Source organism: Daphnia pulicaria, chromosome 1 (genome assembly GCF_021234035.1).
Source record: "Daphnia pulicaria isolate SC F1-1A chromosome 1, SC_F0-13Bv2, whole genome shotgun sequence".
In the NCBI taxonomy this organism is placed as follows: Eukaryota; Metazoa; Arthropoda; class Branchiopoda; order Diplostraca; family Daphniidae; genus Daphnia; species Daphnia pulicaria.
This window is the reverse complement of record NC_060913.1, coordinates 40,762,954-40,775,880: the sequence shown is the minus strand read 5'-3', so window position 1 is coordinate 40,775,880 and position 12,927 is coordinate 40,762,954. Positions and strand designations below refer to the sequence as shown.

The following is a 12,927-nucleotide window of genomic DNA, read 5'->3' as shown; positions in this document are numbered from 1 at the left end:
GTTGGATCTACGCGGGTGTACGTGATTATTGCAGCAGGAAATAGTTTGTTAAAGTTGTCTTTCTTTCTTTCATAAGGCTTCCCGTCGCCATGACCGCAACCGCATGACTTCGCTTTAAAATCATGGTGACAAAGCTATCTACTAACTTGGTGCTAGTAAGGTTGCTTACTGATATCGCTTGTGTGTAAAAGGGACTAACTGGCAACTACTAGCCTAAGTTTGTTCAGAGCAGAGTTTGTTATTATTCCGTAGCGGCATAGCGCCCACTGCTGACTCTCCAAATTCGCCAGCCTTCAAGGAAGCAGAAGCAGAAAACGTCTGCGAGCTGTCAGTCATTTATCTTGTGTTGCTGACTTATATAAGCGCGTCGTTTGAAAGATATTCTTGCCAACATCCATTGAAGCAAGTGAATTACTTCAGCACGTAAAGAGAACTATATAAAATGTCGACAATAAGATTAGAGCCATGTGTATCGATCGATTTCGACAGCTCTACTCTGGACGAAATTGTGACAAAAGCAAAAGACTGGGCTTTGATGCATGGTATGTGTTGATGTTTTTCTCTCATTTGTCACAAAAAGTCATCAAATTAATTTTACATGGTAACTCAAATTATATTGGTTTTTCAGGTGTTTGCATGAGATCAAGGCAAAATTTTAGTCCAGATTCAATCAATTTTGCTCCTTTTGTTTTGGTTCCGTCAGCATTTCCCAAGAAAGAATTTGAAAAAGCTATTGAGCTCCAAACTCTTGTCAATGAGATGATACATCAAATTGCAAATAATTATGAATTCCTCAAAAGTACTCTTGCCATGTAAGTTCTTTTACATCTTTTTTTTTTTTTTTTTAAATTACAATATAAATGTTCTACACAATATATGCTTTAATGTTTGTGCTCATGCATGGGGTTTCATTCGGGATAATATTTTTTTCTTTTCATGCAGAACCAACACAGTTGATCCATTTACTGCACAATTGTTCAAAATATACACCACAGTCCAAGAGGAAGGTGTATCTCAGGTGAGTACTAGTTAAATTTTATTACATTTCTTAGAATCAATCAGTAAAAACACAATGCAGCAGCACACTGGGGGGTGGGTGAATGGTACATCTTGCTTCAGCTATAATTTAAACACTTTCCGTTATACTTTAACTCCAGACATAAAGTATTCTCTGACTTGTTAACTAATTGCAAACTGATTTTTCCCCCAAATTAAGTTATTTCATTTGCCTTTTTTATTGCTGATAAGGGTGCTGGTCTCATGTCACTATATTGCAGGCTATAGATTTAGGTTTAATACGAAGTGATGTTATGCTGGGTGCTGAACCTGAGATGCCCCTTTCCAGTTTTAAACTGAGGCAAGTGGAAGTAAACACAATTGCAGCTGGGTTCGGCTGGCTTGGACCTTCCTCAGGTCGTCTTCATAGGTCAGCTACCAACAATCAATTATTATTTCAAAACTTTCAATAACCATACTTGGTTTAATATAATAGTGCTAGATTTAAACTATTGCCCTACAATTGTTCCATGAATTCCAGAAATGATCCATTTTAATCATTTATTTTTCTATTCAGTTACCAATAATTCAGTTTAAAGCTGAGCATAGCAGTGGTTTCGCCTTGTACAGTAAATCATTGCAAAGCAAGCTATAACGGGTGAAATATCATAATTAACATCGAGCACTTCTTGCTTAAAGTGGATCAACGACGCATGTTTAAATTTACGCAATTTGGTGGCGGGGAGTTTGAATGAGGCCAGATAGACCAGGTGCAGTAGTACAGTAGTGTTTCGCTTTCCCAAGTTTCCAACTCATCGCAAACCAGACGGCCCTTCCAATTATTAGCATGGCAGTAATTTGTTCCGGGTAGTGAAATTAAAAAAAAAAAAAATAAAACCTACTTGGATGCCCAAAGGTTATCGTTGATGGAGACTGCCGCAGTTACTAGACTCTCGTGAGGCAGAGCAAATGCAAGACAAAGCAAATGCCTGACTAAAGAGTCGGTTTTGATTATCGCTTAGGCTGCTTCGCCCAAACGCAACTGTTTCAAATAAAATACGAGGGTCAATTTTTTTTAAATTTTCACGCCTAACGCACATAACTCACTGTACACGCATAATCATCTTTCGGTTAGAACTATTTCTCATCTTATTCGTTCGTTACTTGTTACAAATGTTAATCGCTCATGCGTTAATACTGAAATGAACATGCGAATAAGCAGAGAATAACTTTATAGAAACTAGTAAATCAGATGAAATCGTACTCCTTCAACGAAAACAAAAACACGTTATATAGGAAGAGTGCTGCTGTGGCTTATTCCGGTGTGATTACATGCTGGACAGAGATGCAGTCCGCCAGGTCGAAATAAATACGATAGCCAGCTCTTTTGCGGGTATCAGTACACGCGTAACGCGGCTACATAGGTAAGCCTAAAACACAAAAAACATTGTTTGTAACCCAGTAAAATATAAATCAGAAGTCGTGTAACAAGCTGACAACTTTTTCAGTTGAAAATAATTCACTAAAGGCTTGTAGATTACTTTTTTTAAAACGTGCTTTCTCATATATAACCATGCATATTGCCCCATTTATTATTATGTTTTGAAATGTTCTCCTCATTCAGATATTGTCCTACACCTGGTCATCCTTGACTTATTTCAGTCCCCAATGCACATACTTTGCTCTATAGTAGATTGGTAGTTACTCATTTTTATTCCTGGTGTTATAGTTAATTAAAGTCCCGGACTTTGTCGCTTTTCGTTGTGATGACTAAAATAGTTATGATTATTTTACGCCTTTACGTAAACCGTATAATATTTAATAGATTTGTCATGCAAGAACTCTCTCATGGGGATAAACTTCAGCAGGTATTAATTGATTTGCTATTCGATTTTTAAAATAATTTGCTTTTATTTCTTATTACCGCTCGTATTTGATTTCTGTGTGTCTAGATACCAGAAAACAATGCGCTAGAAGCTCTCTGCGGCGGGATGCTCAAAGCCTGGGAAATATACAATCAACCTCAGTGAGTATTTTTTGGGAAGGATAAGTAAAGGATGACAATTTTTTTAATTATAACATTATTTTATTTTTTTAAATTTTTTGTGGTTCATCAGGGCTGTTATTTTATTCATTATCGAAGAAATTACGTACAATATTTGTGACCAGAGATTTCACGAGTTTGAAATCCGCAAGCAAAATCCGAATGTAAGGGTTATACGCCGTAATTTGACGCAACTTGGCAGAGGAGGGGCGTCGCTTGATGCAGAAAAGAAACTGATTGTGTAAGTAAACTCGGAAAGTTGTGCTCTATTAACTGACAATTTCAACCTCCGTCATGTATTACGACTCACAAAACTGATTGAATCATTTAGAGATGGACATGAGGTCGCAGTGATTTACTTCAGATGTGGGTATGCTCCCGATCAGTACATGTCAGCTGACGGTTGCGAATGGGACGCCCGGCTAATGATGGAACGCTCAAAAGCCATTAAGTGCCCAAGCATATCGTATCATCTCGCTGGGACGAAAAAAGTCCAACAGGTCCTAGCTGATCCTGGAAATCTAGAACGTATATTTGACGATCCTGATAAAGTTGCCAGACTAAGGGATGTGTTCACTGGGCTTTACTCGCTTGACCTGGTAGTTATACACCTAGCTTTAAGTTCTGGAATTCTTTCATCACTCTACACGTTTCTTAGGACGAAGAAGGTGATCGCGCTGCTGAAATGGCCATCCAGAATCCTGAGAAGTACGTCCTGAAACCTCAGCGTGAAGGAGGTGGTAATAACGTATACGGAGAGGAGGCAAGTGTAAATTTGAATTGCCACTTTCTTTTTATTTCAAATTGAGTGATTCTGTGTAGGTTGGCGAAGTCTTGAAAAAACTGAAAGGCAATCCTGAAAGAGCTAGTTACATCCTGATGGACGTTATCAAGCCCCCCTTACTGCAAAATTGGATGGTGCGTCCATCTACTCAGCCCATGCGTGTAGACACACTGAGCGAGCTCGGAATATTCGGAGTCATCATAGGGTATAGACATCTAACTACTTTTAATCGCCTTATCATAGACAGTAACACTTGAAAAAAATAAATATCGTAGAAATGCCAAGGAAATCTTGCACAATTCCGTGGGTGGACACATGCTGCGTACTAAAATCCACACCGCTAATGAAGGAGGAGGTAAAGTTGTATATTTGACCACTATTTATTAATTTATTGGTTAAAAAAAATCGAATTTGAAATAGTTTAGATGAACGACTGACTTATCTTAACTTTTTCATTCATTTCAGTTGCTGCTGGACTAGGAGCCCTGGATTCACCATTCCTTGTTGATTTATGAATTCCGTAATTTTATTATGATAGTCAAGTCATGCCTTCGTATGAAGTATTAGGGCTAGATTATATTACTTTGAGGGGATAGCAACATTTATCTTAGAATTGTTTGGCTTTTGAGGCTAATATGTTATTTTGTATTCAGGATAACTACTATATTTGAAAAATAAATTTCTAATAACAAAATTCGTCATATTAAACTTGTTCTTGTTTTGCTTTGCGTTGAACAAGACTAGTAATTTAAAATCCGAATAATAACTGTTCTTTTTTGGCAGACAATCTTTTCGAATAGTCAATCGTTTGTTCACAGTTGTAAAGTGCTACTCGTCTATCAGCGTTAAAACGCTTAATGCATATTCATTGCGTGACCTAAATTTTATTGTTGCTTGTTTATACCATTTTCCAGAGAGAGAACACACGCCCCGTTTTATTGCATACAAAGGAAAGCAGACACTCTTTGTTTTTGAACGAAGGGGAAAGTAAAACGGAAAAAGTGACACCATCGAACTGATGGAGCGCCTCTCCTAAATTCAAGTTACCGGTAAATTGTTTTTGTTCCACGAGTGGTAGGATGCAGCGGAAACGAGAAAGGCTTCGTCGCTTCAAAATTAAAAGCTCCCTTCAATAGCGGGTGCGGTCGTCCTATGCTGCTCTACTGTATAGTGGCCGGAAGCATCCATCCACAAATGCCTATTGTCCTCCTTTGAGGTCTGCCGTGTCGGGAGACTCTGGAGGCGTTGATGAAGACACGTTAAGCAATCTATTCACGCAGACAACTTTCTTGGTTTGCATTAAATAGTTGGTTTCGTCGATCCTCAACCTCAGTTGACACTTGGCTACCATGTCGGCAATAACTTTCAAGACATCTTTCTGCATCTTGACGCTAGTGCGTTCACGTAACCATTCGAGACTAAACGAAATTCATTTATTTCAGTCATTTTAAAATTGTTGTTATGGCCTAGGTGGTGGCAGCAAGCGTAGCCCAGGACTACGAAGTTGCCGATGTCAAATGTCATTTGCACGGAGATCCAGAAGCAGTTGGAACATCATTTTCTTATTCCGAAGGGACGCCCAAACAGAAGATGGTGGCTCGCTTGAAAAAACCGGAATACTTTCGTGGGCATCCCCTATTCGCCGATGATTTGAAAGTCAATCCTTACACCGATCCTTATTGCTCGATTGTGCCGGAACCAGGTGACAAATCGGCCCGCATCTACCGGCTAACGATTACAGACCTTTCCCGCTGCGGAGTCTCTCATCATAGTGTAAGTAGCATCTATTTGCGCAGGCGAATTGAATTAATTTCAAATACATACTTTCTCAGGGTTATGTGCACGTTCGAATATGGTTTCCGCTTTTACCTGGCGCAATGACGTCGCACGATCAAGAGGTTATTCTAGTGTGCAAACCACCTGAATCCACCATTCTGACACACAAAGTGTCTGAGCTTTCTAGTACAGCGTAATAGATCTAAAAATTTATCAAAATTCCCTTCTTTATTCTGTAATTCTACTGGATTTTAAAAATACACATTTACAAATTAGTCCAAGACAAGCGCGGGTGTCGGGTATAGTGGAGGAGAGCTCTTCCAAACTCGAATACCAAGTCGACGTGTACCGCTACATCGAAGAGAGCCCATATCCAACAACGCAACGGCAAAATTCACCAACGGCTGTCGGGAAAGTTGGCGTGACAGGTCCGTACTTGATTCCCCTTGATAATGCAGTACCCATTGGAACTCGGTTACAATTAAGAACAAACTTCAATCAACAAAGCGGTTAGTTACTCAAATTGAATTTTGTTCCAAATTCAAATGTGTAACGTTTGAAAACATTTTTTAAAGCTTGGAAATACGCCAAACTAGTTGAAGTGACTGTAACGACCGATCCTAAAGATCCTCATGCCGAGGGCTATGTTCGCTTGCTGCATCTAGGGTAAGAATCGTAATCATTTTAAATAAATATTAAGCAACTAACATTTTTATAAATACATTTCAGTTGTGTCTCACCTGAAATGAAGAGTTTGATGCGATGCCAGGTGAAACGACTACCTGCAAAGCCGTCTGAAGTTTGGTTGGACTTTGAAGCCTTTCTCCTTGCTCCGTCCACCAATTACACGACCCAGTCGAAGAAACCGAGACGTGAAGGCCAACAGTGGATTCACACTACTGTTCTCGCCTGTTTGAAAGATGAAGATTGCAAGCCGGTAAATTTTAGGAAACATTGTGCGGTAAATTTGAAAAGTTTGACGAAATTTACGTTGCGCATTCGTAGGAAGACTGCGATGACCCGAACAACCCAACAGGATACGGAAGACGTAAAAGATCGGCCCAAGTCAACGGAACTAGTACCGAAGTTCAATTTGATCAACGACCGATTTCTATTCAAATCGTCTTACCAAAAGGTCAGTTTATGAACATACATTGGAAAGTGACAAACAAAACAAATTGAATTTGTTTCAGGGGAAGATGACTCCAACAGAGAGGTGAACTGTGGAATTTGGATAGTTCCAGTTGGCGTGTTACTCTCAGCGACGGCCGCTAGTCTCCTTTTGTTATTTATCACCTGCCGATGGAATGCGCAAAAGAAAAAACAACTCTCTACCATGGGACTACCTCCTAACTTTATTAATGCTCCACATTAGTATTTTTTAGTAGAAATCGAATATTTAAAGTCAATTAGAGAGAGAGCCAATATTCTATAAGTAATTCAAGGAGTCCATTGAAGAACAATGTAATAATTAAAGTTTATTTGCAACATAGGCTATGCATTCTATGTATGTATTTGACGAAATTGCCTACGTGTTTCAATTTTCAAAAGTACTATCAAATCAAAATTCTAATTATTTTTATTATTATTAGAGCAATATGGAAATGGAATAAATAATACATATTTTTCTGTTTGATTTCACGTTTCAATAAGAAACGTTAGACTTTGGAGTTGTACTTTGAACTTTTTTGAGTTTGGAATTTTGGATTGGATCCCAGCAGCAGCGTCGCAGTTTAGTTTGACATTGGCCGCTTTTCCCGCTCACTTATTTTCTTCATTTTCGTCTTCTGCTAAACATGTGTAGCAACAGCTGCAGCAACAGCTGCAACAACAGCTGTTGCTCCAGTCATGCTCCAGTAGGCTGAAAGTATCGAAATTTACATATCGTGAGATTTTGTATACTTTCCTGGAAAAAGTTTCGATTCTATTTATTTTCATTGATTTCGGTCAAAATATCCACAATGGATTTGAACCTACAAGAGAAATTCGTTCACCATATGGAAGTGGCAAGAACATACTTGTATGATGTTCAATCAGAAAACTTACACAATTCTATCAGGGTAGGCCTACTATTTGATTCATTTCAACACTTGCATCTTGTTTTCTTATGAATTTTGTGATAACTGATACCTAGGCTTTGCTGACAACAATACAAATATCAAGGAAACAAGGATTCCAATTAGCAGAGCCTCCTGCTGATTTCTTAACAATGACTGAAGGACTTATTAGCAATTCAAAGTTGCCCATGGATCTTGCAATTGTGGCTGGGAAGATAAATTGCTTGACACAAATGTTCATCCAGAATCATCGCACAACAATAAAGACTCTGCTTATCCAATCTTCACAGATCAGCGAAAGGGTTCCAAAAATTTGCTTCATGTTTGGCATTTTGGATTGCCTACCGTGTGATAGGTGTGATGTGACTGTAGTGACTATTGCTGAAGAAATTCTACAGCTCCTGTTCAATTTCAATTCAGTCTATTTCTATCAAATGAAGCTGTTCCATACTTGGCTGCAGTATGTTCAAAATATTGTGTGCTTCATTCCCAATTCCAACCCCATTTGGACACAATTACTGTTGCCTCAAAGTGTGATGCTGGAACTTACTACACTTCATTTGGAAACGACTCAAGTGCAAAATGTGGCAGAGCAGTGTCTGGTGACAATATGCGATATATGGCGTAACCTCCAACTATCTTCGCAGTATGCTGCTACTGTAGTCAAGACTGCGTTAATCAACTTAACGTGGCAATCAAAATCAAAGTACCTCATCTTAGCTACCTTGCTTCCTTTCGTCAACTTAAGTGAAATTCTACAAGAGTATCCCGATACCCTTCACGCTATGACGTATAGCCTCGACTCCAATGTCAAATGCTTGCTGGCGGCTGGAACAACACTTTTCAAGGCACTTCTGAAGAACTTGACCTCTGAAGAGTGGGGAGACTGCTGTCAGAGTGTCTTGCTTGACGCTTTGAATCATTCGAACCCAAACACTCAACGTAATGCCGCCCATTACTGGCTACCCTGCTTGGTTCATGCTTCACCTCTTGTCCTAGTCGAATTTAAGCAATGCTTACGAAGAGCAGATCGCTTGAATTGGTTGGCTTACATTTCACTATTGAAACTGATAGATCCTACTCCAGACGACGAAGACAGACTGCTTGTCCATCGAGCTCTCAACCATGGCGAAGAGGAAGTAAGAGCAGCTGCCTTTTCAATCCTTCTTCATACCAATAAAACGACAGAAGCAGTTAGTTCCGAAGAATGGGACTTGGTCATCAATTTCTTATTAAACAATCTCCGATCTGACAATCCTCGTTTCAGGCTTCAATTGCTTACAACCACTCGATTGTTTCTAATTCGAGTACTGGAGTCTAGCCTTTACAGAATAAAAACTAATTGTGATGTGAAAGAAGATATCGACAGCCTGAGAAAACTACACGACCGTCTACTGAAATGTTTGACTAAATCTTCTAGCTACCAAAAAAAAATTACGTCACTGGGTGTCCTTCACTACATTCTGCAATTATTTGGCAAAAGTGATGCTCAGGCAGATAGTCTGGCTAAAGGTGCTTCGCTAACGAATCGTTGCCAGTTGATTGAGCTGGCCGGAGACCGCTGGGACTTTACTGGAACATTGCCATTAGACCATTACACAGTCTGTTTAATGGATGAGGTGATTGACATTCGCAAAAAAGCTGCCGAGATTTTGCGAACTTTTTTCCTGTGCCCACCACTCAGTTACGTACAGCTGCTTTGTCAACAAGGATTGGAATTGTGTGATAGTGCTCAATTTCAGCGTAGCGAATGTGGAGCCGTCGCAATCCAATTGGTCAGTCATTGGTCATTTTCATGCAAAGCTGTCATTCCAGAATTGACGGTAGATTTTCTAGTGGGGGAGATAAAAAAGCGATTCCATCAACTCAAATTAGATTGGTTGACTGGTGCTTCACAGGAACCTGTACATGGTTTCGTTTGCGCCCTAATCAAAGTCCTTCAGCTGCCTCATCATCAACATTCGGTGAAATCGTATGCAGATTTAATTGAATTGAGTCAAATGATTAGTTGCTATATGCTGGATATTTTAGCCACCAAATCAAACGAAAATCCAGGTAATTTGTCCTTCAGAATCCTCGTGCAGTCAATTTCAATTTTATTAATACTATTATTTTGAAAATTCTTAATACAGTTTTGGCGCCATCGTTTGAGGAAATGAGCCTGTCAATGGACGAGATTGTTCGTCAAAGTAATCCGACCGAAATGAACGACACGATTTCAATCAACGTTCAACATCAACTGATCTTGTCGTGCGTCTGGCTAAATTTGAAGGTAATTCAATTGTAACGACCTAAATGATTAAATGCTAACAAAGTTCAGTTTATGAACGCAGGAATCGGGTAATCTAGCTGCTCAAGTTGCCACCTTGTTGTTAAACGACGAATTATTAACAAAGGAACAGCAGAGTGATAAAATTGAACAGTGCGCAGAAATAATTTATCGAATCCTTCTCCGTTGTCGACACAAGGGCGTGATCGAGGCAGCTGGTGATGCTATTGGCTTGCTCTGTCGAAAAATGTTCAACAATCGAGAAGAAGTGATAAGAGCTATTCCCAGCAAGATCTTAACACATTTTTTTGAACGATTTGGGAATTTAAAAACGGGTGCATCTGTCACCCGCCGTTCGGCTGGATTAGCTTATCTGGTCAGTAAGATTGTAAACAGTCAACCAGAAAAGTCTTCATCGGTAGGCGTCTTGAAGCCAATTTTTTATGTGGAAGCAAACCAGTTAACGATTTACTTACATTGTTTTACAGGACTCTTTGCTGGTTTTGGCGACTAAATGGTTGATAAATGTTGCTCAGCGTCCAGTCGATTTGAATGAAGATCAAGATGATGTTAACGATTTGCCACAATCAATAGCCATTCATATACTGGAATCGCTAGTTCATGATGCATCGCTAAGTGTTGGCCTACAGCCTGACATGATGGAGCTTATTTTCAAGTTAAGCGTCAATTCATTCTCTCACACCCATTGGTCAGTACGAAATGCTGCTCTTCAACTACACGGAGCTGTTATACCATGTTTGGTTGGTACGTCTAGCAAAACAACTGGCGAACTATTTCACAAACTTCCAGGATTGGAGGCTTTCTTAATTGACCAACTAGGCGAAGAAACATACCACCATCAAATAGTTTCCCGTGGGATCCTTCCAACTCTCGGCCTGCTAAGTCGGCTTTCACCCAGCCACAGAAATGGACACAGAAATTTTCGATTCACCTTCAGTCTCATGGCTGTACTCGGCCATCCAGTTCATCAAGTCCGCCAATCGGCTGCCCAGAGCCTATTAGCATTTGTCCCACTCCTCAAGACCAAATGTATAACGCTGCAACTTTGTGCAGATGCGTTGATCTTGGCGAATGAAAATGCTTCAGAAAAACCACTTCATTTGTGCGTACGAGGATCTTCGAGTACAAACAGCCTCCATGGATGCTTACTGGCTGTATTCCAATTTATTAATCGGTGTCGTGATATTGCGCTCAACATGGAAGACTGGGAATTGATTCGCAAAGCTGTTTCAAAATTCATACCCATCGAAAATGATCATCCCAGCTTTTACATCAGATTGTATATTTTAAAGATTTTTCAAATGTTACCGGGAATCATGATTGAGGAATATGAATTTCTTCGGATCTATCGAGACGAATCGGTGCGCACATTGCACGCCCATCAACCTGGCTTCAATGAATGGTTAAGGCTTAAAACAGAGCTGATATTTAACGAAGCTTCGATGAATTCTTTATGGGGAATACATGTCATAGCCATTCAAGAATATTTAGCTTTCTATAGTGGTAATTAACAATATTTTCATAATTTTATGATCTCAATTTTGTTAAAGCTTAATTGTTTTCTGATTGTTTATAAATTAATATTTTTTTTCTTTCTTTTCTTCCTTTTTTAGGAATGGATGTGCTGGGACCTATTCTAAAAGTAATAACAAACCGTTTTGCTCGATTTGCGAGCTCTAGTGTCATGATAAATCCTATAAACGCTTACATGATGTACTATATCTCTCATTGGCAAACATACTCGTCTCTTTTACCGATTTGTCTTGATTTTGTCCAAGCTCGAGGAGCTATGGCTCTGCAGGAAACCGAAACGTCACTTCAAGAGCACATCCATTTTTTCCTCGATCAGTGTATCGAAAAGAGGGAACTGGGCTCTGCTGTGGCTCTACTAGCCATCCCCACAGCGGCGGTTGTCATCAAGGAAACACTAGTGAAGAATCTAATGACCAACGGTATTGACGAAGTGATTGTACGACTAAGTCGCTGCTTATTGAATGCTTCGCAGCCCGAGGAATCATTATCTTTCCGTTGCGCAGCTGCTGCCGGTCTCAAAACGATGGGAAGGACGCTGATGGAGACGGCAAACAAAAGTTGTGAAACAGATCGCAATCTTTTTCTTCTTATTTTGAATCTCATCCAAGACGAAGACAACAGCGTACGAGCCAATGCTGCTTTGTTTCTGACGGATCTAGTCTCTCCGTCTAATTGTAGTTCAAGAGAACACGCACGCTTAGTTCAAATGAATCTCACCCGGTGCCTTGAAGAATTTGCTCGTGACATTCGTCGTTGGTTTAGTAAAGAACATGTTATTCCAGTCGTGTTTAATCTGTTAAAAAATTGCGACCGGATCGAAGACGACGAAATTCATTTTTTGTACGTTCGGGAACCCCGTAATTTCTTTCGCGACGAGATAGACTTGGTCCATTTCCTCATCAAAGTCGTCGATTCTTTATCAGCGACTGGCGATTATTCCAAGCCTTTCCTGTTCGATTTTGACATGCAAAAAATTATAACAGAAGCAGGTCAGTGTCTTGATAATATCCTGTCTGATCTTTCGTTTAATGAAGATGCAAAAAAATGGCTTTTTACTCAATCAGCAAGAAGTTATTCCGTTCTAATTCGACTCTGTGCCCGCTTAACTATTATAATTTTATGCTGTCCACAGTGGAAGACGGACCAACATTTTCTCGAGCTTAAAAGTACTATTGAACTGTTGACTCGTTGTGTTTAAATATTTTTGTTTGTTTGTTGGCGATTTCAGTTGTTTTGTTTTACATTGTGTTACAAATTTTGGGGTAATATCGCTAGCTGAAAAACGGAATTGAATTATTACATGTGCTACGAACAGGTCGTACCTAAAACTTTATGAAATCTGAGCAATAGATTATTCTTAAGTGTTGTTTTGTCTATTGTGCAGTATAATAAAACGCAATTGTCAAAATCTGACACTATGACTATGATTTCTATTCAATAAGGATTT

General features: G+C 39.4%; 3 protein-coding genes across 4 annotated transcripts; all 3 read left to right on the top strand.

Moving 5' to 3' along the window:
* The first annotated feature begins 66 nt into the window (after nt 1–66).
* Nucleotides 67–4,532, top strand: LOC124320345 (glutathione synthetase-like). 2 transcript variants are annotated; one of them, XM_046783190.1, is made up of 12 exons: nt 67–542; nt 629–812; nt 943–1,018; nt 1,278–1,426; nt 2,822–2,864; nt 2,949–3,022; nt 3,114–3,281; nt 3,372–3,639; nt 3,699–3,803; nt 3,863–4,029; nt 4,100–4,179; nt 4,290–4,532. In XM_046783190.1, the coding sequence occupies exons 1-12, from the start codon at nt 443–445 to the stop codon at nt 4,337–4,339; spliced, it is 1,464 nt and encodes a 487-aa protein (XP_046639146.1). In that variant the 5' UTR covers nt 67–442; the 3' UTR covers nt 4,340–4,532. The 2 variants fall into 2 exon arrangements, with proteins under 2 accessions (XP_046639146.1, XP_046639147.1); XM_046783191.1 differs by lacking the exon at nt 1,278–1,426 and adding an exon at nt 2,293–2,420 and having other exon boundaries at nt 91–542.
* A 122-nt stretch (nt 4,533–4,654) lies between these two features.
* On the top strand, nt 4,655–7,236 carry LOC124320367. Its single transcript, XM_046783230.1, has 8 exons — nt 4,655–5,218; nt 5,295–5,597; nt 5,657–5,793; nt 5,877–6,109; nt 6,176–6,266; nt 6,330–6,537; nt 6,606–6,735; nt 6,794–7,236. The coding sequence occupies exons 1-8, from the start codon at nt 5,174–5,176 to the stop codon at nt 6,973–6,975; spliced, it is 1,329 nt and encodes a 442-aa protein (XP_046639186.1). The 5' UTR covers nt 4,655–5,173; the 3' UTR covers nt 6,976–7,236.
* A 175-nt stretch (nt 7,237–7,411) lies between these two features.
* LOC124320221 (thyroid adenoma-associated protein homolog) lies at nt 7,412–12,893 on the top strand. The gene is made up of 6 exons (XM_046782974.1): nt 7,412–7,660; nt 7,735–9,712; nt 9,790–9,929; nt 9,991–10,344; nt 10,415–11,450; nt 11,561–12,893. The coding sequence occupies exons 1-6, from the start codon at nt 7,562–7,564 to the stop codon at nt 12,676–12,678; spliced, it is 4,725 nt and encodes a 1,574-aa protein (XP_046638930.1). The 5' UTR covers nt 7,412–7,561; the 3' UTR covers nt 12,679–12,893.
* Nucleotides 12,894–12,927: the final 34 nt, after the last annotated feature.